This window comes from Hevea brasiliensis, chromosome 6, assembly GCF_030052815.1.
Source record: "Hevea brasiliensis isolate MT/VB/25A 57/8 chromosome 6, ASM3005281v1, whole genome shotgun sequence".
NCBI classification, from domain to species: domain Eukaryota; kingdom Viridiplantae; phylum Streptophyta; class Magnoliopsida; order Malpighiales; family Euphorbiaceae; genus Hevea; species Hevea brasiliensis.
This window is the reverse complement of record NC_079498.1, coordinates 24,912,672-24,936,746: the sequence shown is the minus strand read 5'-3', so window position 1 is coordinate 24,936,746 and position 24,075 is coordinate 24,912,672. Positions and strand designations below refer to the sequence as shown.

Genomic DNA, 24,075 nt, shown 5'->3' with positions numbered 1-24,075 from the left:
TAATAAATTTTAATTGATTATTTATTATCTCAAATAAAATTTAATATGAATTTAAAATATGTTTTGTTGAATTGTTTACACTACAAGAAATTTTAAAAATAACTATGAAAATTACCGATTATAGAATTTCATTGGTAATTTACCAATGATTCACCAACGCTTTACCGACGAAAAAGAGAAATAAAATTTAAACAATTTGTACCAATGAAATTACCAATGAACCCTTTACCGATGATGCAATTTTGTAGGTAAAAATGACACTTAATATTGGCGGCAAAATTGGTGACCAAATAAAAAAATATCGACAAAAAAAATTCATTGATAATTAACGACTAATTCATATTTAGTCAGTAATATTAAAATAAAATTATAAAAAATTCAAAAACTTAAAAAATTTTACTTATGAAAATTTTTCGTCAGTAATTACCAACGAACTCGTTTTTTGTAGATAATATTAAGAAGAAAATAAAAAATAAAATTTTAAAATAAATATCCACAAAAATTTTTTATCAGTAATTATCAACGAACTGAATGAATATAGAAAAGAAAAATTTTAAAAAGCTTAAAAAATTTTACCTACAAAAATTTTTCATCCGTAATTATCAATGAGCTCATTTTTTGCAGATAATATTAAGAAAAAAATAAAAAATAAAATTTTAAAATAAATACTTATAAAAATTTTTCATCAGTAATTACCAATGAACCATATTTAGTCAGTAATACTAAGAAAAAAATAGAAATGAAAAATTTTAAAAAGCTTAAAAAATTTTACCTACGAAAATTTTTCATCGATAATTACTAATGAAACAGATTTAGTCAGTAATATTAAGAAGAAAATAGAAAAAAAAAATTTAAAAAGCTTAAAAAGTTTTATCTATGAAAATTTTTCGTCGATAATTACTAACGAACCATACTTAGTAGGTAATATTAAACAAAATAGAAATGAAAAATTTTAAAAGGTTAAAAAATTTTACCTACCAAATTTTTCGTCTATAATTACCAACGAACTCATTTTTTGTAGGTAATATTAACAAAAAAATAAAAAATAAAATTTTAAAATAAATACCTACAAAAATCTATCATTGGTAATTACCAATGAACCGTATTTACACTACAAAAAAAGTGAGTATAGGGGAAACATAAAATTGTCCCCAAAACTATGAATAATCTTCCCCAAAGATATAGGGGACGACATTAATCGTCCCCACCTGTTGTCCTCTTTACCTCTGTACCCTATTCTATAGGGGACAATCATAATGTCGTCCCTGAAAAAAGATACGATAGTCATCCCTGATATGGGGACGACAATTATAGTCGTCCCTTAACATAGGGATGACTGTAATCCCCATTGTCCAAACTCAAGGGGGACCATAATCGTCCTCTTATTAAAAGGGGAGGACATTCGTTCCTATTTAAAGGGGACAATAATTGTCCCCAATTATGGAGACCATAGTCATCCCTTACTATTAAAGGGACAACAGTCGTCCCCTGATAAAAATTGAATAGGGATAATTCTCATCCTCATATCCTCATATTCTGTCCCCTATAAAGTTGCTTTTAATATTGTGATATTATATTTATAATTGTTAAAAATATTGTTATACGTAAATTTCATATTTAATTCAAAACAACTATATGATAAAATTAATATTCAATAATAAAACGTAACATAAGTTTTAAAGTATGATATAACAGTAATTTTTAAGTGCACGTAGCTAGTATGCAAAATAAACTTAAATCTACCTACTTTTATTCCTAATTTGTTCATACTTGATAATATTCAAAATAAAACTCCCATAATAATAGAAGTGTTCAAACTCTAATTCAACTTCATTGCTAGTCTGCAACCCTTCATCACTCGATATGTTAATCCTACAATAGATTTAAATAAAAGATCATTCAAAAAGTAGTTTTTCCAATTCATGAAATTAAATATATCTAAAAAGTACTTACTATTGTCATATCCTGACTTTCTGATGATTTGTATCCTATCACACTCTCAAATCTTTTAAAAAACTCCAAATTGCGCTCTTCTTGTTCCTTGAGTCAAGCAATTAGTTGTGCTATCTCATTATTGCGTTGTTCTTGTTCCTTCAAAGGAGCATTCAACCTTGCTACCTCGTCTCTCAATTCATTTAATTCCTCATTTCTAGAACCACATGCCATTCCTCTAGTGCTTGCTTTGTATCCTAATCCTTTACCACGAACATAACCAGATCTAACGCCAAACACCTCTTCTAAGACATCATCTGGAGTAGGACCAGTCTCATTATCATTTGTTGGTTGTTTCTCAATCCTTTGCATCTCTTCCTACAAAATATAATATTAAATATGTGAATATAATCTAAAAATATTTATATATAATCTAAAAATATTAATAATTTCATAGTCAAAATACTTGCATATATCCTTGATGATTCTGGATCATGCCATTGTGTTTGGCCTTGCTCATCCAAGAGCCCATGTGTAGCCATCTAGACTTCAGAAGCATATGGTACTTCACCAATCTCCTCATCCATCTATAGTATTAATTATATTAACCATGCATTATATAACATAATATAACTAAAGAAAAGAAATAACTATGAGTAAATAGTATTTTTTTTAATAGTTTACCATATCATACTCTACTTGCGCAAAAGGAGTGGGACCAGTTGAAGCAATAATTCTTTGACTAGCACGATTATTTGTATTAGTGGAACATAAGGCCTACATGATATTGATGCTAAAAAAATATTTATTTTTTACCATAATAGAAAAAGTAATTAAAAAGTACCTGAAAGTCCTCATTAGCAAAAACTTTGAACATTTCCTTCTAAGTATCCACAGTCAATCCTTCAGGAACATGTTGCAGTCGTTCATCATCACTTGAGTACTTCAAATACTTAAGGTGTGGCTTGTATTTCCATTTGCGATATAATATTTTCATCTCATAGAAACAATAGAATTCAAACTTAGCTTTTTTTTTTTCAATTTTTATTTTTTTTTATTTCAGCCGTGTCAGGCTTCGCCTTCTGCATTTCCTCAAGCTTCTTCCATTTTTCTGGACTCTTAGGACTTACATTAAAGTAATCCTATAAAATTTAAAAATTGATTCTTAATTATGCAATATCATGTATTCATCTTATTTGGCAATTTAACATAGAATATAAAAAAAATATAACGTGATACGATTTAAAGGATAAAAAGAATTTTTTCAAACAAGAAACTCTAAAAAAGCATATGAAGTTAACCTGAATCATACTCCATAAACGAGTACGATATCGAGCTTCAATAGCATTCCAAGGCTCCTTAGGTGGACCACAAGATCTTGCACAATATCCTAACCATGATGCCAACTTTCTTCCATGTTCACCAATTGGTCGAAAATATTTTCCTGGGGGTATGAAGATAATCAACTTGTCTTTTTTTCCATTTGTCAACTTATCAAGATAAATACCTTTGTACAATCCCCTACCACTAGCCAAACGTCTTAATGGAAGAACCAAAAAAAAAAAATAATCATCCGATATACACAACTCATCAAATGTGTATGAGCAAAAAGATTAATCCAATAAAATAGCAAGATTTGGTGAACTTCTAATACTTTTATCAATCTCTTAGCTTATAAAAGTGTGTAAAAATTACCACAAGGATTTCTATCAGACTGATTATTGACTCCAGTAGCAGAAATTGGAGGAAACGAAGATTGTGAGCGATCATTAATAGCACCAAATGACTCATTATCAATGTGAGCCCTCAAAGATTGTATTCGTTCCTCTAAAATTATAAAATAACAAAAGCATTCATATGCATACCTATTACGCTTCAAAATTATTAAAATAAAACTTTTATTGAAATTTAGTTAAAATGTACAGAATCATACCGACAACATTTGAAGCAGGTGAAGATAATGAAGGAGCATTACTGACACCAACTGGATCATTTTCAATGTTAGTTCTTAAAGATTGCCTGCTTTCCTTTACATCATATCATAAGAAAAGAATTTAGTTATATAACTATCATAATTCCAAATTTCTAAAACAAAAATTCGACACTTATTTATAAGTAAAATATGAAATTATACCGATAATTGATAGAGGAGGAGAAGATAGTGATGGAGCATCAGTAATGGCAGGTGGTGCATGATTAGAGTTGGCTCTAAAAAGTTGTCTTTTTTTACCTAAATATAAAAAAAATAAAATCGATTACTTAGTATTTATAACTTATAACTTTTTCATGTGTAAGCTTGCACTTATAAGAATTATAATTGTAATAGATGTAAATATACCAATATTCGATGTAGGAGACGATTGTCTCTGAATGCGAACAATACTGATAATACTAGTGAGCTTGCAAATAGGGTTAGACCTTGAAACTTGTCTCCATCCATCTAAAATTTGAAAAAAAATATCACAATTTTCTAATAAATTATAACATTACCATTCAAAGCTAAATAATTCAAATATTTAAATAAATACCTTCAGGTGTAACATAATCAGAAAAATTTTCTGATTGGGAGGGTGAAAGTGTTTCGTAAGACGAATCACCATGTGCAAAAGATATGCAACTTTTCAACCCAGGCGGCATCTTCCTATCATTCTTCTTACATTGACTTACACTTGTCATCACCTAAACAAATTAAAATATGAACAAACATTAACAAACTTAATAAAAAAAATAACAATGTGTCAATATACCAAATTATACCTGATAAATAAACAGATACAATAGGAAGAGTATGTCAAAATTAAAAAAAAAATATATTTAAAACCACCTTTAATCATCATCATCTTCTTCTTCAAATTCATTATTATCATCTCCAAATTCATCTTCACTAACATCTATATTTCCTTCCTGATTATTTTCCTCATCATTTTGTTCAATTTGTTCTTGAATTTCTCGAGCTGTTTGAATAGGAACTTCTTCAGGATCAATATCAACCCTATTCAAGTCAATAATATCATCATCATTGTTTAACGGTCTTGTTGGATGACCATGCATGTCATTTTCCTCTTCTTGGTAAACCTCATTATCATCAGCAATTTCACAAACATCATCCTGTAATTCAATAGGCATGTTATAAAGATCTCGAGGATGAGTTTTCATTACAACAACCCAATTTGGATTTTTTGGATCCTCAACTTGACAAGCCAAAATAAAAGGCTCCTCTATACTTAATCGAGCATTAGCTCTGACACTTGTGATTGAGTAATTATCTATTATGTAGCCAGTCTCTTTATGTCGCACATAAAACCATTCACATTTAAATAATGAAATTTGATTCCTTCCTGAGTATTATAGCTCCCACACATCCATCAAAGTTCCATAATACTCTTTGTCAGGAGAATTATTGTCACCCCTAGACATGACACCAGAGTTTTGACTTTGTCTAATTTTCTGATGATCTAAAGCATGAAAGCGAAACCCATTCATAATATAACCAGTATAACACTTGTAGTGTGTTAAAGGACCTTCAGCTAAATGGAGTAAGTCATTAGAAATTGCTCCTTACGCATGTAACTCAACCACCTAGAAGTTTATCATCAAATCATGTGGATATATAGTTATTTATATTGAATTATATGAATAAAGTAATGTACTCATTAAAATCAAGCATATTAGATAAGTTCACGTGCATGATTAAAGAACCAGTTTGGGAATTTTGAATTATAACATCTCATCAAATCCCTATGACTCATATTAAGCAATGAACCTTTATATTTCCTATAACAACGTTTATTTTGTAAGAAATCATAGGATAATATTAGGATTATATGATTTTGTTCATGTAAAAAAAAATGATACTTACTCAACATAAGGCCAAACTTCTTCACAGTTATTAAGAATGTTAAAGATGTGCCTTATGCTTTTAATCATCAATGAGCAAGTGATGCTCACCTCTTCCTAATGGTCGCCCAGATCTTCTAAAAATTCCCAACCCATCATTGCAACCATTTTGATCAAGCCATCATTATTTCGTGGGAGTTGATTAAAGATGGTGTCAATTGATGCATACATTTTGCATAATCATTTAGGTTTAATTTCATAACCATTTTTATTTGATTATTAGTCATTTTTAGCTAATTTTATTAGTTAATTAGTTAGTTTTTCATAATTGTCGATTTTGGATTAATTTGTAATTTTTACTTTGTTTTGTAGGAAAAATGGTGTTTTTGAAGGACTAAAGAGAATTTTGCCATTGAGGAGTGTCTTCTACAGCAAAAAGATGCCAAAAGCAAGTTTTCAAGCTAAAATATGCATAGACCAAACTGTGCATAACTTGCCGCATAAGCTATGCAGTTCTGCATAAGGAGGAAGAACACTGTTCCCAACCAAATTAAATGTGCATAAGGAGATCATAGCTTATGCACAGTCTCGCCTCCCTGAGGCACATTCCCGAAATGGTGCATCACCTATGCACCAAGTCAGGCAGCTTCGCATAAGGGACCCGAGAATCAGCATAAGGGACTGCATAACTTATGCAGTCCACTTATGCAGTCCCATGAAGAGTTCATTAATGAGCTGGCAGGAGATTCCCTCAAATAATTCCTCCTAGAACATACTATTTTAGGGCTCCATGTCAGAAAAATGCTATAAATAGTCCCATTTTCTCATTTTAGAGAGGAGGCAAGGAGCAAAGAAGAAAAGGAGGAGAAGAGAATTTGAGGAGTCATTTTCACCTTCCACACCATTTTTAACCAAGATTTGCAGATTTCTTCCTTCCTTTACATTTTTCTACATTTCTAGTGTTTAATTTCTTACTTCGTAGCTTAGATTAAAGCTTTATTTCCATTTAAACTCATCATATCTTGTAATCATTATGGATAGTGAGTAGTTTACTTTTGATTCTGGAGTAAGGGTTGTAATATTTGAGATATTTGTGGATTTTGATTGGGTAATCCATATTTTGTGGCCTTAATGAGTTTTATTCATTTCTTGTAAGCTTAATGACATGCTTAATGTAGGATCCCATTGAGTAATGTTCTTAATCCATGGTTGAAGCACCGAAAGGAGAAGGCCTTGTGATAGATAATCAGAAATTGGACTTAATTAACTTAGACCTAGAAATAGGCTAAGGATTAAGAGGATTCACGATTAATTAAGGAACTTAATGGGTCTTAATTAATTCTAACTCCACGAAAGTAGGATTAGTTTGATTAAGGCACTCTTTGTCTCACCCGAAGGGAATTCAAAGGATTTAAGAATTAATCTCCTTAAAACTCATAAGTTTCATAAGATTGGACAACCAATTTAAAATCCCAAAATAGCTCGAATATGAAATCCGAACTCGGAATCGACTTTTACCATTGTTAATTTCTAATCGAATTTAATCATTTGCCAATTTAAATATTGCCATATTTGAACTTGCTTATTTCTATTTGATGCAATTTTAGTTTAATTAATACATTGTTGAATAGAATATTAATTTTGCACATTTAGATCTCATACTCCATTACCCATTAATTCATCATTTTAATCTCATAAATACTTCAATTTAGTCAACTTTTATATCGAAAATTCAATCATTAACACAACTCCTCGTGGGATCGATATTTTTCTATACTACTTATGCGACCGTGCACTTGCGGTTGGGACTCATAAAGTTTTTGGCGCCGTTGCCGGGGTGTTGTTTGTTTAAGATTGAATTCTTGATTATTTTAGTTGTTTTTAGTTTTATCTTTGTTATCTTTTCATTTTGTGTTTGTTTGTTCTTTTTCAGGTACCTTTAATCTTTTATGAGAAGAGCTAGAAGCTCAAGTGACACAACCTTACTGTTTAATCCTGAAATTGAGAAATTTTGTAAGGCCAACAAGAAAGAAACCAGAAGAAGGAAGGAAGTTTCGAGAGAGACTGAATTAGAAGCAAACATGGCTGATGAAAGAGTTAGAATTGGTGTTGGTAATGCTGGAAATGGTCAAAACAATGAAAATGAAGCCCAAGGTGAAGAAGTTGTTAATGCAAATGTGCCTAGGGGAAGTATGATGGATCATGCTTTTCCTCGTTTTGATGACTTGAGAGAGAGCATAGCAAGACCAAGAATTGATGCAAATAGTTACAAGATGGATTTTGGAGTTCTTCAAATGATCCAAAACTCTCAATTTGGAGGACATCCTTCTGAAAATCCACACACACACCTGAAGAAGTTTGCTATGATTTGCGACATGCAAAAACAACCTGGAGTATCTGATGATGCAGCAAGATTGAAGCTATTCCCATTCTCTTTGAAAGATAGAGCATTGGATTGGCTTGATTCTTTACCTCACAACTCCATTACAAATTGGGAGCAACTAACTGATGCATTTCTTGCACAATATTTTCCACCTGGAAAAACTCAAGAGCTGAGGAATCAAATGACAGCTTTCAGACCAAGAGAAGATGAAACTCTCTATGAATCATGGATGAGATGGAAGGAATTAGAGAGATTATGCCCACATCATGCCATTCCAAAATGGATGATAAATCAGAATTTCTACACAAATGTCACTCCTGCAATCAGAGGAATTATTGATGCTCAAACAGGAGGAGAATTTATTATAAAGCATGAAGATGAAGCTTATGAGTTATTAGAGAAAATTGCAAAGAATACTCATCTTTGGAGTAGTCCAAGAGGATCAGCTCCAACTCAGAAAAGGCAAGCTGCTGGAATGTATGATCTTGATCCATTCAACATGATTAATGCAAAGTTTGATGCACTTACAAATGTCCTTGCTAAGAAAATGGAAGATTTGAGTATGTTGGTTAGTTCATCATCATCACGGAAGTTCACAACAAGTGGCTTATGCGAGGAAACAACCACCGTGGAGTAGATTATGGAGAACAAGCATATGTTGGTAATTATGGAAACAAGCAAATGGGGAATCCTTATTCTCAAACTTACAATCCAAATTGGAGGAATCATCCCAACTTTTCATGGGGCAATCAGCAAGGTCAAGTTCAAAATCAGAATTTTCAACCACAACAGCAGAGTCAAGTTCCATATCAGCAAAATAGGCAACCATTGCCCAATTTTCAGCAGAAAAATATGAACCCTCCACCAAAACAGCAAGAACGAAATTCCACCACTGAAGCTTTATTGCAACAGATTCTTGCCAACCAAAATAAGCATGATGAGGAGATGAGAGAGGTGAAAGCAAGGCTGGAACAAATGCAAACACCCAATGAATCTTTGGAAAACCAGTTGCACAACAAGCATCTTCCTCAAGTGCCAAATCTTTTGGAAAGCTTCCAAGTCAACCAGAAAATCCAAGAGAGCAGTGTCAAGCTATTACTTTAAGAAGTGGAAAAGTTATAAATGATGAGAAGAGTGAAAACAGTGAGAAGAGAGAAAATGAAAAAGGAAGTGAGAGTGAAAAACAAGAGAGTGCAGAAAAATGTAAGGAGAAATTTGAAGAAAAAGAAGAGAAGTATATACCTCCTGAGCCCTACAAGCCACAACTTCCCTTTCCACAAAGATTTCACAAAGCCAAGCTTGATAGGCAATTTGGGAAGTTCTTAGAGGTTTTGAAGAAACTTTACATAAATGTGCCTTTTGTTGATGCTCTTTCACAAATGCCCTCTTATGCAAAATTCTTGAAAGAAATTCTCTCAAACAAGAGAAAACTTGAAGATGATGAAACTGTAGCTTTGTGAGAAGAATGTAGTGCTTTCCTCCAATGGATACTTACTCCAAAGCTTTAGGATCGAGGTAGTTTTTCAATTCCATGCCACATTGGAGAGTCTTGTTCTACAAAAGCTCTATGTGATTTAGGGGCCAGTGTTAGCCTTATGCCCCTTTCTATCTATGAGAAGCTCAACATGGGAGATCTAAAGCCAACCCATATTTCTCTTCAGTTAGCTGACAGAACAATCAAGTATCCTGAAGGGATTTTGGAAAATGTGCCCCTGAAGGTTGGAAAGTTCTATATACCTGTTGACTTTGTCATCTTGGACATGGAGGAAGATTCTAATATTCCAATTATCTTGGGGAGACCCTTTCTAGCTACAGCAGGAGCATTGATTGATGTGAAAGGAGAAAAGCTTACTCTTAGGGTTGGTGAAGAGCAATTAATTTTCAATATTAATAACTCTATGAAGAAGCATCATTCTGAAGCTGATACTTGCTTGAGAGTTGATATTATTGATGAGCTGGTTGAAGAACACTTCAGAAAGAAATATCCAGAAGATCCACTTGAAAATTGTTTGGTTCATGGAGGAGGCATAGACTATGACAACCCTCATGTAGCTGCATATACTCAACACTTAGAGGGAAGTCCACCATTCATTTGCTCCGGTTTTCAACTCACACAAAAGGAAAAAGCGAATTTAAGCAACCATCATTCAAGGAAGAAGATGCACCTAAGGTAGAACTTAAGCAACTTCCTTCTCAGCTCAGGTATGAATTTCTTGGCACTAATAACACTTATCCAGTAATTGTAAATGCAAATTTGAGTACTTTAGAGGCTGATAAGTTGTTAAGAGTGTTGAGAAAATTTAGGAAAGTTTTGGGATACACCATAGATGACATTAAGGGAATAAGCCCACATTTTTGAATGCTTAGAATCTGTTTTGTAGAATATTGTAAAACATCTATTGAACATCAAAGGAGGTTGAACCCAAATATGAAAGAAGTTGTTAAAAGGAAATTTTGAAGTTGCTTGATGCGAGGATCATATATCCCATCTCGCATGGTGAGCCCAGTACATGTTGTTCCAAAAAGGGTGGAATGACGGTTGTCAAAAATGAAAATAATGAATTAATTCCCACTAGAACGGTGACTAGTTGGCGAATGTGCATAGATTACTGAAAATTAAATGTTGCCACTAGAAAAGATCACTTTCCACTTCCCTTCATTGATCAAATGTTGGAAAGACTAGCTAGGCATTCTTACTTTTGCTATTTAGATGGATATTCGGGTTTTTTCAAATCCCTATCCACCCAAATGATCAAGAAAACCACTTTTACTTGTCCATATGGAACCTTTGCTTATAGAAGGATGCCATTTGGGTTGTGTAATGCACCACCACTTTTCGAGGTGCATGATGGCAATCTTTTCGATTTCATTGAAGACATAATGGAGGTTTTTATGGGCGATTTTTACATTTATGGATCTTCTTTTGATATATGCTTAGCTAACCTTTCTAAAATTTTGCAGCGATGTGCGAATCGACCTTGTGTTAAAGCGGGAAAAGTGTCATTTCATGGTTCAGAAGGGATAGTGCTTGGACATTTGGTGTCTAACAGAGGAATAGAGGTTGATAAAGCCAAAGTTGAAGTGATAGAGAAGATGGCTCCTCCTACCAATGTCAAGGGAATTCAAGTTTCCTAGGACATGCGGGTTCTCTGACGCTTTATTAAGGATTTTTCTAAAATAGCTAAACCTTTGTCTAATTTGTTAAGTAATGACACACCATTTGAATTTGACCAAGAGTGTATGGATGCCTTTTGCAGTTGAAGCAAGCTCTCATCATCGCACCAATCATGCAACCACCAGAGCCTACCTTTTGAAATTATGTGTGATGCTAGCAACTATGCAATTGGGGTGTTCTTGGTCAAAGAAAGGACAAAAAGGCTTATGCTATTTATTATGCTAGTAGAACACTGGATGACGCTCAAACAAATTATGCAACAACTGAAAAGGAATTTTTGGCAATTGTCTTTGCATTGGAAAAGTTCAGACCTTACATTATTAACTCAAAGGTGGTTATATTTTCAGATCATGCAGCCATCAGGTATTTGCTCCGTAAAAAGGAGGCCAAACCGAGGCTCATTAGGTGGATTCTGATGCTACAAGAATTTGATTTGGAGATTAGAGATAAGAAAGGAGCTGAAAATGTAGATAATGATAATCTTAGTAGGTTGAAATTGGATGGTGAAGAATTGGATGAAATCCCTATTGATGAGTTTTTCTTGGATGAACAACTTTTCTCTCTTGTTGCTAAACTACCTTGGTATGCAGACTTTGTGAATTATTTATCTTGTGGAGTTTTACCTCTAGGTATAACATGGCAACAAAAGAAAAAGTTTCTGCATGAAGTGAAGTTTTATAGATGGGATGATCCTTTACTCTTTAGGAGATGTTGTGATGGTCTAATTAGAAGATGTATTCCTGAAGAGGAAATCCAGAGTATTTTGCATCATTGCCATGCTTCTGATTATGGAGGACATTTTGGCATCTCTAAGGCACAATAGTAAAATTTTGCAAGCTGGTTTCTTTTGGCCAAATCTTTTTAAGGATGTGAGGAAATTTGTGTTGGATTGTGATAAATGTCAAAGGAGTGGAAATTTGTCAAAAGGAGATCAAATGCCCCTAAATAATATTCTTGAAGTGGAATTATTTGATGTTTGGGGAATAGATTTTATGGGGCCATTCCCTCCTTCATATGGTAATAGATACATCTTAGTTGGGGTTGACTATGTGTCAAAGTGGGTGGAAGCTATTGCAACTCCAACTAATGATGCTAGAGTGGTAGTAAAATTTTTGAAAAAATTTGTCTTGAGCAGATTTGGAGCTCCTAGGGCTATAATTAGTGATGGGGGTTCCCATTTTTGTAATAAGCAATTTGAGAGCTTAATGAGGAAGTATGGTGTAGTGCACAAGATAGCTACCCCATACCATCCTCAAACTTCAGACAAGTTGAAATTTCTAACAGAGCTCAAGCATATTTTGGAGAAAGCAGTGAACAATTCTAGGAAAGATTGGTCTATCAAACTAGATGATGCTTTATGGGCATATAGGATCGCCTACAAAACCCTATAGGAACTACTCCCTTTAGGTTGGTGTATGGTAAGTCTTGTCATTTACTGTGGAGCTAGAACATATATCATATTGGGCCATTCAGACCTTGAATTTTGATATTACGCAATCTGTTTAGAAAAGGTTGTTACAACTTAATGAGCTTGAGGAATTGAGGATTGATGCTTATGAAAGTGCCCGTATTTACAAAGAAAGAACTAAAGTTTGGCATGATAAGCATCTGAGGAAAAAGGAATTCAAAGAAGGTGATTCAGTTTTGTTGTTCAACTCAAGATTGAAATTGTTCCCTGGAAAACTCAAGTCAAGGTGGACTGGTCCATATAGAGTTTCTAAGGTTTTCCCTTATGGAGCAATAGAAATTTGGAGTGAAAAATCTGGGAATTTTAAGGTCAATGGGCATAGATTGAAGCATTACATAACTGGAGACCCAATACTAGGAGCAAGCTGTTACAAGCTCTCCAATCCCTCACCTCTTTTCAGCGAAATTCATGAAAAGTCCAGCTAAGGACTATAAATTAGCCCTCTTGGGAGGCATCCCAAGTCCTTTTATTTTGCTTTTGTTGATTTACTTTCATTTTCATTAATTTTGTTTTTATCTTAAATCTCCCCAAATTAAAATTTTGACATTGTTAAAACTTGTCCCTTGTAGATGTAATTCAATGAAGAAAGGCTGGTGAACTGTTGGGGAAGTAATTCTTAACTTGGAAAATTTTGTCCTTCAAAAGAACTGATAAGCTTTTGCTGCATAATCTGTGCAGGAGCTGCAATCTAGTTCATGCAGAGGAAAAATAAAATCTGCAGTAAAAAAAGGGTGTCTGCAGCAAATGGCTCATGTTTTTGATGAGGTTGGATGTATTTAAATGGAGGAAGGTTAGTGAACTGCTGAAAGCTGCAATCTGGTTATTGCAGAGGAAAAGTATCTTCTGTAGAGCAGAAAAATAGAATCTGCAGCAGATCACTTGTGTTTTTGGTGAGGTTGGGTGGGTAATTTTCTAATATTTGTGCTTATAATGATATTATGGTGGTAAGTTGGTCATTTTTGCAGTTTTGAACTTCTTTGGGGTTATAGGATACAAGGTAGAAATGTTGCATTTTCTTGACAAATCTTGGAGATTTCATTTCTCATTTGTGGTTAGATGCAACTTCATGCAAATTTTATGGAGTTTTATGTGCTAAATGTTGATTTGCAGAATTTGAGTCAAAATGGCATAGCTCTCAAAGGTCTTTTATGTAGGATCCATTTTTACATGCTTGTGTGATGCACTTTTTATGAACTTTGAATATATTGATGTGTTTTTGATGAAAATTTCTCATGGTTTGTGCTTCATAGAATTATATTTCATCATTCCAGGGTATCTTTCACACTTGCAATCCATGTTCTATTGCATTCTTGATCTTGTTGAATTTGTGCATAAGCAACTGCATAGCTTATGCAATCCTGCATGACCAAAATTCTTGCCATTTTTCACCTTTATTGCAAGTGCATAAGCAGAGTGCATAGCTTATGCAACTCTGCATAACCTCATTTTGTCAAATTTCATATCTGTCAAAACTTGCATAAGGTGAGTGCATGACTTATGCACATTTGCATAACTTCAAATCCTTCATTTTCTCTCTCTGCCGAAGTTTGCATAAGGAAGGTGCATAAGCTATGCACTTCTGCATAACCAAAAATCCAAAGCTCCAGTGCGAAGGTTGCATAAGCGAGTGCATAACCTATGCATACGCATGACCGTAAACCGAAAAAATCAACCTTGCGAGGATGCATAAGGAAGGTGCATAAGTTATGCATACGCATAACCAAGATCTCCAAAAATCAATTCAGCCGAAGAGTGCATAAGCGAGTGCATAACCTATGCACTCTGCATAACCGAAACAGAAAATCCCAAAAGTTGCGAGACTGCATAAGCAATGTGCATAGCCTATGCACTACGCATAACCAAAATTCTGAATTTCAAAACCTACGCGAGTGCATAGCTTATGCACTTCGCATGACCACCAACCAAAATTCAAAAAAATTGCGCGAGTGCATAAGCGAGTGCATAGCTTATGCACATCTGCATGACCCAAGTTTCTGAAAACCGTTCTTGCGAGAGATGCATAAGGAGTGCATAACTTATGCACTCCCGCATGACTTCGCTCCTCACCATTTCAAGTCACGAAACATGCATAAGGGCGATGCATAACCTATGCACTTGTGCATAAGCACTTTTCAAATATAAATCCTTTTGAAACACGCCGGGTTATGCATAAATCATTTTCCCTTATGCGTCTCCTACAACCCGATTCAAATTCATTTTCAGCAAAGACCATTCCCACCACCTCCACTTCCCGACTCTTGAACCCCACGACCGCCCTTCAACCTTCATTCTTTCCGGCATTCTCGCCGTCTCTCTCCCATCTTCTCCATCAGCGCTCTCATCACGAAACCCTAAATCCCCCTACATTTTCATTTCCCCTATCTCTTCTCCAATCGACCATGGATTCCCCTCCACATTCCCGCCCCGCCTCTCCTCTTGAAGTCTCTCCATTGTCTTCGATACATCCCCCTTCCAATCCTCCACCACAAACGACACCACCACCACCTCCATCAACAACATACAAACGCAAAATCCGATCCAAATCCGTGCGACCCATGTCCTCTGCTCCTCCTCTGTCCAAACGCAAAGACCCACCCACCCCATTTTCGGAGCCACCTCCTAAAAAGCCAAAAGCTCCAGCCTCTACACCTTCTTCCAGCAAAAAGACAATTTCAGCAACCCCATTTGTATCAAAGCTACCCTGGCCTCTCCCTGATACAATTCAAAAAGCCGCTTTCAAAAGACTCAAAGATAGAAGGGTACAACCTACTAGGTATATATCTGTTGATGCTCTACAATCTATGGGTTTATTTGATAATGTAGTTGCATTTCTTGACGGTATGGGTTGGACAGAATTTGTGCATAAGCAAGAGGTAGTTTATCCAATTCTAGTTTTGGAGTTTATTTCTTCATTCTCTGCTACCCTCAACTTGCATGATGTAGACCATAAGCCAATTATGACATTTAGATGCTTGGGGCAAAATAGAGAGCTGTCATTGGATCAATTTCATAGCATTTTTGGTTTTGCAATTGATGGGTTCTTTAGAGTGCCACATACTGGAGTAGAGGTAGCCAATAAGGGCATCTGGAATCCTGCCCAATTTTGGAGAATCATAACAAACCAACCCCAAACCTTCTCTGCTGGTAGGTCCAAAACATCCCAAATCCTTGACCCTGCACTTAGGTTTATTCATAGGTTGATGGCTAGCACCATATTGGGCAGAGGGACTAGTTCTGGTGCTGTGGGCAAATCTGAACTTTTTATGTTATGGTGTGCATTTCACAAAGTTAAGGTGTCTCCAGGTTACTTCTTTTGCGAACATGTGCTGCATATTGCCACCAAATCCATTGGTGACATTGTTTTGGGTGGACTCATTACTGTCATAGCCAAGCATTTTGGCTTTAATCCTGCAGAGCACTCAATCCCAGCACTTGAGGACACTTCCTATTTTGATCTGCACACTTAACCAAACAGGGTTTCATTTATCATATTTTGATGATAATCGCCACCTGCAGAACCGAGCCTATTGCACAACGAAACCCAACCTTTCACACCTGTCCCACAGCACCCTAATACCCCTACCCCACCCCTCGGCCTACTCAGACACTCCGGCTACCTCTGCTCAGCCCATCCTCCTACAATTTGAACCTACCTCATCCACACCTCCTCCATTCAACACTAAAGCCTTATTCACCTACCTCGACAGCTTAGTGATGATATCTACTTTGTGGATAGGAAGCTTGTGATGGTCTTGATACACTAAAGGATCGTCATGATCAACTATTTGACCTTGTCATGGAAACCGGGGACAAACAGAAAGAATCAAGGAGATGGTGAAGCAACTCATGATGTTTACGGGCATGCCACCCCACCTCCATCACCTCCTCCTGCACCATCATTTCGATGACAGTAGCCACCATTATAGCAACATCCTTGGACAAAGGAAAAACAATAGACATAGATTAGTGTTTAGTTTACTTTTGTTCAATCTTGTAGGACCTTTTCTTTGTAAATATGTTCAAACATTTATACTTTGTTTTGGATTTTGTTGCTTTGTTACGAATTAGTTTCTTTTAAATTCTGTTTCTTTTGAAGTTTTATTGAATAGCTATTACATTAGTCCTCTTTGATTTTTATCGCACTTATTGCCTTTTTGTACATATTTGCCCATACTCTGTCTATATTTCCATACTTTTACTGCTGGTTGTACATTTCCCCTTGCCAATTCCCAGTGGTTTTGTATATCTTTGCACTATGAATTTCCTCATGCATAACCTTTGCATAGCTGTGCAACTCTTTCTGCTACTTCAGAATCACAGTTGTATTTCCCTTATGCAACTTTCCTGCATAGCCTATGCAACATCTATTGCCTCTTATGCAGCACCGCATGGCTTATGCACCTTACCTATGCACATGTTCGATAAAGACTTAACTCGCATAACACATGCACCTCTTATGCATCCCTTTAACTAGAATTCTCATAACAGGTAACTCTTTCTTTTTGTTCTTAATTTTTACAATTCCTGGTCAATATTATTTGCTTTGAGTTTAGGATATCTACTGTTTGAGACAATGAGCACAAAATATAATTATGAGATTTGGTGTTAACATTTTGATTTATAGCTTTATTTTTCACATTTTGAGTATAAGATCATCTCATCACATTTAATTTAAATATATTGTAAATATTTTACATATACATCCATACATACATATTCATTACACATTTACACACACATTATACATCACTTAGAAATTGTACAAATTGCATACAAATAGGCTTCCTCCATTTAGTTCATGTATTACTCATTTTAGGAATCATACACCATGCATTAAAATCTTTTGCTAAATCCCTTGAGTATTGAAAATGTGCCTATGAAAGTGATTTGACTCACCTTTTAGTTGGGTTTGTGGATTGAAAGTTTCCTAAAAGGTGCAAGGTTTTGAAGTGTCTATCCCTTGCCTATATCTTCTTAGCCAAAAAGCCACCCAACTAGTCATTTGGAGATGGAAGTGTTTAGAGGGAATTATTGGATATAAGGTAGTCAAATGATGTCTCACCAATCCTAGAACAAATTTTCTAAACCTTTCAAGGAGAAATACCAGCTTGTACTTGAAAAGAGAGATGATTAGGCATTCTTTGATTTAAACCTTCTCATTTTAAACCTTTGGCCCTTTTCCCAACTAAAATTTATCCTTGCAAACCCCTTTGAGCCTTTTTGTCCCTAATTTTTCTTGAAACCCTTATTACTACCTAGCCAATGAACCAAACACTCCAACCCTTTTCATGAGAATAATTATTCATAATATTAGGTACATAAAATAAAAAAAAATAAAAATACAATAAAAGGGAGAAGAAATACTTGTCACCTTGTAAAAGTGCTAGTATATGTGCTTTTCACTATTGCCATTCAAAATGAAAGAAATCCACCCAAAGTATCAAAAGAAATGAGTTTGGGGGTGCAAATTTTAGGGACAATCATCAAAAGAAAAATACAAAATACAAGTTAAAGTATCAAAATGTCCCTCCATTTTTATGTGTTTTGTAAACTATGCTAGCACTTGACAATTCTCATTGTGTATTCTTCTCTCCCATATATATAAAAAATACATATATATATATAATAAAGTGTACCTTATGTTTAAAAATTGAAAATATTCTCATGCTTTGAATACTTTTTACCCATCTTTCTTCTTAGCCTCATTTTAAACCCCATGGCCTCATTACATCCCTAAAAAGACCTTTGATCTCTTGATAGTACTTGCTACATTAGTGGAGATAGGAGTAGGGAATTTGCCTATGGGATTGGAAAACTATTCATCTATTCATTCAATTCTATCATTCCATGTTGAGATACTTTGGTTATCAATTGTCCTAGAATTCCTTTTGAGCATGACTCTCTCTTTTGATTAGTTGGTTTGGGGATTTGAATGATAATTGACTTGATGGCTAAGCGGTGAAAGCTTGGATAAGCATTAAATTCTTTGCATTTTGAAGGATGGGTATATGGATTGTTGGTATGGCTAAAGGTGTGTTAAGTTACCTTAATGAGTGATTTTCATAACTCTTTGGATAAGGCACCCTTAAAAACTTTGCACCACATTTTAAAGTTTGCTTGAGGACAAGCAAAAGCTTGAGTTTGGGGGTATTTGATGCATACATTTTGCATAATCATTTAGGTTTAATTTCATAACCATTTTTATTTGATTATTAGTCATTTTTAGCTAATTTTATTAGTTAATTAGTTAGTTTTTCATAATTGTCGATTTTGGATTAATTTGTAATTTTTACTTTGTTTTGTAGGAAAAATGGTGTTTTTGAAGGACTAAAGAGAATTTTGCCATTGAGGAGTGTCTTCTACAGCAAAAAGATGCCAAAAGCAAGTTTTCAAGCTAAAATATGCATAGACCAAACTGTGCATAACTTGCCGCATAAGCTATGCAGTTCTGCATAAGGAGGAAGAACACTGTTCCAGAACCAGCCGAAATGTGCATAAGGAGACTGCATAGCTTATGCACATTCTCGCCTCCCTTATGCACATTCACGAAATTGTGCATAACCTATGCACCAAGTCATGCAGCTTCGCATAAGTGACCCAGAACCCGTAGCGCATAAGGGACTGCATAAGTTATGCAGTCCACTTATGCAGTCCCATGAAGAGTTCATTAATGAGCTGGCAGGAGATTCCCTCAAATAATTCCTCCTAGAACATACTATTTTAGGGCTCCATGTCAGAAAAATGCTATAAATAGTCCCATTTTCTCATTTTAGAGAGGAGGCAAGGAGAAAAGAAGAAGAGGAGAAGAGAGGCAGAATTTGAGGAGTCATTTTCACCTTCCACACCATTTTTAACCAAGATTTGCAGATTTCTTCCTTCCTTTACATTTTTCTACATTTCTAGTGTTTAATTTCTTACTTCGTAGCTTAGATTAAAGCTTTATTTCCATTTAAACTCATCATATCTTGTAATCATTATGGATAGTGAGTAGTTTACTTTTGATTCTGGAGTAAGGGTTGTAATATTTGAGATATTTGTGGATTTTGATTGGATAATCCATATTTTGTGGCCTTAATGAGTTTTATTCATTTCTTGTAAGCTGAATGACATGCTTAATGTAGGATCCCATTGAGTAATGTTCTTAATCCATGGTTGAAGCACCGAAAGGAGAAGGCCTTGTGATAGATAATCAGGAAATTGGACTTAATTAACTTAGACCTAGAAATAGGCTAAGGATTAAGAGGATTCACAGATTAATTAAGGAACTTAATGGGTCTTAATTAATTCTAACTCCACGAAAGTAGGATTAGTTTGATTAAGGCACTCTTTGTCTCACCCGAAAGGGAATTCAAAGGATTTAAGAATTAATCTCCTTAAAACTCATAAGTTTCATAAGATTGGACAACCAATTTAAAATCCCAAAATAGCTCGAATATGAAATCCGAACTCCTAATCACTTTTTACCATTGTTAATTTCTAATCGAATTTAATCATTTGCCAATTTAAATATTGCCATATTTGAACTTGCTTATTTCTATTTGATGCAATTTTAGTTTAATTAATACATTGTTGAATAGAATATTAATTTTGCACATTTAGATCTCATACTCCATTACCCATTAATTCATCATTTTAATCTCATAAATACTTCAATTTAGTCAACTTTTATATCGAAAATTCAATCATTAACACAACTCCTCGTGGGATCGATATTTTTCTATACTACTTGTACGACCCGTGCACTTGCGGTTGGGACGCATCATCAATTCCTACCAACTATCTTGAACAAAAAAGTTAAGCACTCATCAGCAATGTAAGCTTCAGCAATTGATCCTTTTGGCTTTGCCTTATTCCGAACATATAATTTTAATTTATGCAAATATCTCTCAATTGGGTACATCCATCTGTATTGAATAGGTCCAACAATCTTGGCCTCACCTAGTAAGTGTACAACTAAATGCACTATAATGTCAAAAAAAGATGGAGGAAAACTCATCTCTAATTTGCATAATGTCAAGACAATTTGCTTCTCGATGTCATCCAATTGAGAACTATCTAAACTCTTTACGGCATATATCTCGAAAGAAGGCACTTAACTAAATAAGTGGCTCAACAATATTTTTAGGAAGGAAACCTCGAATTACAAGAGGAAGAAGTCATTGTATGAATACATGGCAATCATGACTTTTCATTTCAGAAATCTTACGTTCCTTCACATTAACACACTTGGATATTTTTGATAAATAACCATCTAGAGTCTTCAGATTAGCCAACATCTTACATAAGACTTCCTTTTCATGATTAGAAAGCACATATTGTGCCATTGGGACACAAACATTGACAAATAATGATCTAGAGTCTTCAGATTAGCCAACATAAACATCAACCTCCCACAACTCTTTTAATTCAATAATTAAAGGTTGCAAAAAAATATCTATACCCATTCTTGGACTATGCTCACCTGGAATAATCATTGACATCATCAAATTGGTTTGCTTCATACAAATCCAGGGGGGCAAGTTATAGGGTGTAAGAATTATAGGCCAAATGCTATGTTGGGAGCTCATGTTTTCAAAAGGCTAGAAACCATCAGTTGCCAATCCGGGTCTAACATTATGAGCATCACTTGCAAATGAACCATGTTATTCATCAAAAGACTTCCAAGAAAGATTATCAGCAGGGTGCCTCATAATTCCATCATCTATCCTTTTTTCCTAATGCCGTCGCATATCGGATGCTATCTGACTAGACATAAACAACTTTTGCAACCTTGGTTTTAAAGGGAAGTATCGTAGCACTTTGTATGGAGTTTTTTTCCTCTTGCTTTTCCCTTCATCAGACTTCCACCTAGATAATCCACATATTTGACATGATGTTGCATTGGCAAATGATCCCCAATATAATGTATAATGATTCTGACAAACATCGTACTTCTCATAATGAAGGCCTAGACCACTAATGTACTTTCGAGCACTACTATATGATTCTGGCAAATTTTGCTTTCCATTTTGGAATAAGCTTCCTTAATAAACCAAGCAAATCATCAAATGGTCTATTGATCCATCGATGAAAACTCTTCATGTGAAGTAACTTCACTATAGCAGCCAATTTTGAGAGCTCACATTCTGGATGTAACTTTTCCTTAGCTTCCCTTAATATATGGTAAAACATGGCAGCATCCCCTTTAGGTTTCTCTCTAACCGATGCTTCATTAGAATCCGTTCCAATGTTGACATTAGAATCACCATATATGTCATTCACTAATCCAATCATATCATCATTGAAGTCTTGATCATCATTAACAATTGGATCATCATTGATGTCAAAATCTTCATTTAGAGACTCTCCATGGAAATACCAAATGGTATAAGATTTGAGAATTCCATGCTTTAACAAATGGTACCTAACTTCAAATTTCTGCTTGTAATTGACATTTCTACATTTAAGCAAGGACATGGAATCGCATCTTCTATTGATTCATGCATAAATGCATATGTCAGAAAACCTTCAACTCCATGAATATATCTAGGGTCCTTTCTATTCTCAATTCCCATCCAACTCTTATCAGGAGCCATATCCTTTAACAATTAAAAATAATAATGAATAACAACAAATATGATAACAAAAAGCATGTAGGGGAAAAAATTATCTTGCATGTACAAATAGATAAAGAACAAATAGGTACTAAAAACAAGTCATTGGTAAAAAAAAAATGCAAGATAATGCAAGTCGGGTGAGATAGCAACTCTTTTTCCTCATTCTTTTTATTTGTTTTTTTACTTTTAGTTTATTGGGAAAATTTTGTGTTTTTACGTGGATAGTGCCTATTGATTGTACTATTCAAAAAAGATGCTGCCAATTTGAAATCACAATCAAATTGATTTAAATTGAAATGAGAATTAAATTCAAATTTATTAAAATTAAATTGATTAAAATAATTATTAAATTAAATCATAATTAAATCAATCATGTCAATGAGTTTCATGGAACACCTGTATAAAATCACCAATATTTGATGTTTTTACTCCTAGATCATAAACATCAATAATTGTAGAGGGATAATTCACATTTCAGTGTTACAGACAATCCTATCATATCTGGATCAACAATCAAGATTAAATAGTCAATCTTTAAAAGAATAATCAGAGAGTAAATCCACTGCTGAATACAATTCAGGCCTAAAATCATTTTCTTTCTCATCCAAACAATTCACTGATTTACAATAATCCACCAACTAAAACAACACTCATGTTAACTATACAAAGATGGCAAAATAGAAATAGGCAACATACAAATAAATCAATTAGTAATATTTAAATTAAATGTTTATTATAAAATTTATGTAGAAAAATAAAATATTTATTATTTTAATAATAATAATATATATAAAAGTTAATTTTATACCAATTTTTATAGTAAATATTTAATTTAAAAACTGTTAAATTATTTTTATATAAAAATAAATTGTGCAAAAAAAATAATAAAAGTGATATGAAATTGCCAGGTCGGTTGGTATCTGATAAATGTAGTAGAACTTGGTATCCAATCTATGACTTTCGAAGTTTCATAGAAAATGGTTTTGCAGCCATATATATATATATATATATATATATATATATTATTAATTTTCAAGTTAGAAATGAGACTAGTAAAGTAGCCAGGTCAATTATTTAAGCTAACAAAATATCTACATTATACATCTATTATTTTTATATTTTTATACTCGAGCTTTGCCACTGCACATTAAGAAAATTCAACATGAATAGGGACTTTTCATCTTGCAGCTTAAAACTTATTTTTCATATGCATATTCTATGCCCAAGGGGGGACTAAACTTCAATGCATAAGAAATCAATTCCACTATATGAACAAATGATTCCTCTCTAATAACAATTAGTCTGTACAATTAAGTAAATTTAATCACAATTATTCAAAAAGTCGCTAATTATTTGATTGTATATTTTCTACTTGTCAAAATACCAAGCCTACGTTTGATTATTCTTGCTTTTATTTTCAATGCTTACCATAGATTTAGAATGCTGGTGATTTGCATCGAGTTGCAGGAAACACTAGTATCCAAATTAGAGTGACCGAAGCAAAAAAAAATGCAAAAAAGAAAAGTGATAAAAAAATTTGAAAAACATAATTAATCAAATGTGCATAAGGGTTGCTGTCGATTGAATTCCACCAACATTAATCTATTAGTTCAAGGAAAAGGCATGCCAAATTTTATTTAGATTCAGTATTTCTTTGAGTACAGTTATGTGCCACCAGAAATAC

At 34.1% G+C, this 24,075-nt stretch overlaps 1 protein-coding gene and 1 non-coding gene across 8 annotated transcripts in view; both read right to left on the bottom strand.

Annotated features, from left to right (window-relative positions):
• Nucleotides 1–1,656: 1,656 nt before the first annotated feature.
• The window catches only part of LOC110661290 (uncharacterized), a 33,583-nt gene continuing 11,164 nt past the window's right edge, over nucleotides 1,657–24,075 (bottom strand). The window contains exons 1-10 of one of the 7 annotated variants that reach the window (XR_009149476.1): nucleotides 4,757–6,304; nucleotides 4,461–4,611; nucleotides 4,271–4,372; nucleotides 4,067–4,162; nucleotides 3,866–3,959; nucleotides 3,234–3,376; nucleotides 2,777–3,074; nucleotides 2,399–2,519; nucleotides 1,954–2,310; nucleotides 1,662–1,872 (exon numbers count right to left, since the gene is read on the bottom strand). Coding sequence is in view for 2 of the 7 variants with exons in the window: in XM_058148500.1 (XP_058004483.1) it covers nucleotides 3,120–3,376; nucleotides 3,866–3,959; nucleotides 4,067–4,162; nucleotides 4,271–4,372; nucleotides 4,461–4,532 (621 nt within the window). In the remaining 5 variants the exon portion in view is untranslated. The other 6 variants (XR_009149475.1, XR_009149478.1, XR_009149477.1 and 3 more) reach the window with 6 other exon arrangements.
• LOC131181127 (small nucleolar RNA R71) lies at nucleotides 8,319–8,425 on the bottom strand. The gene has a single exon (XR_009149755.1). It is a non-coding gene; the product is annotated as a small nucleolar RNA R71 (small nucleolar RNA).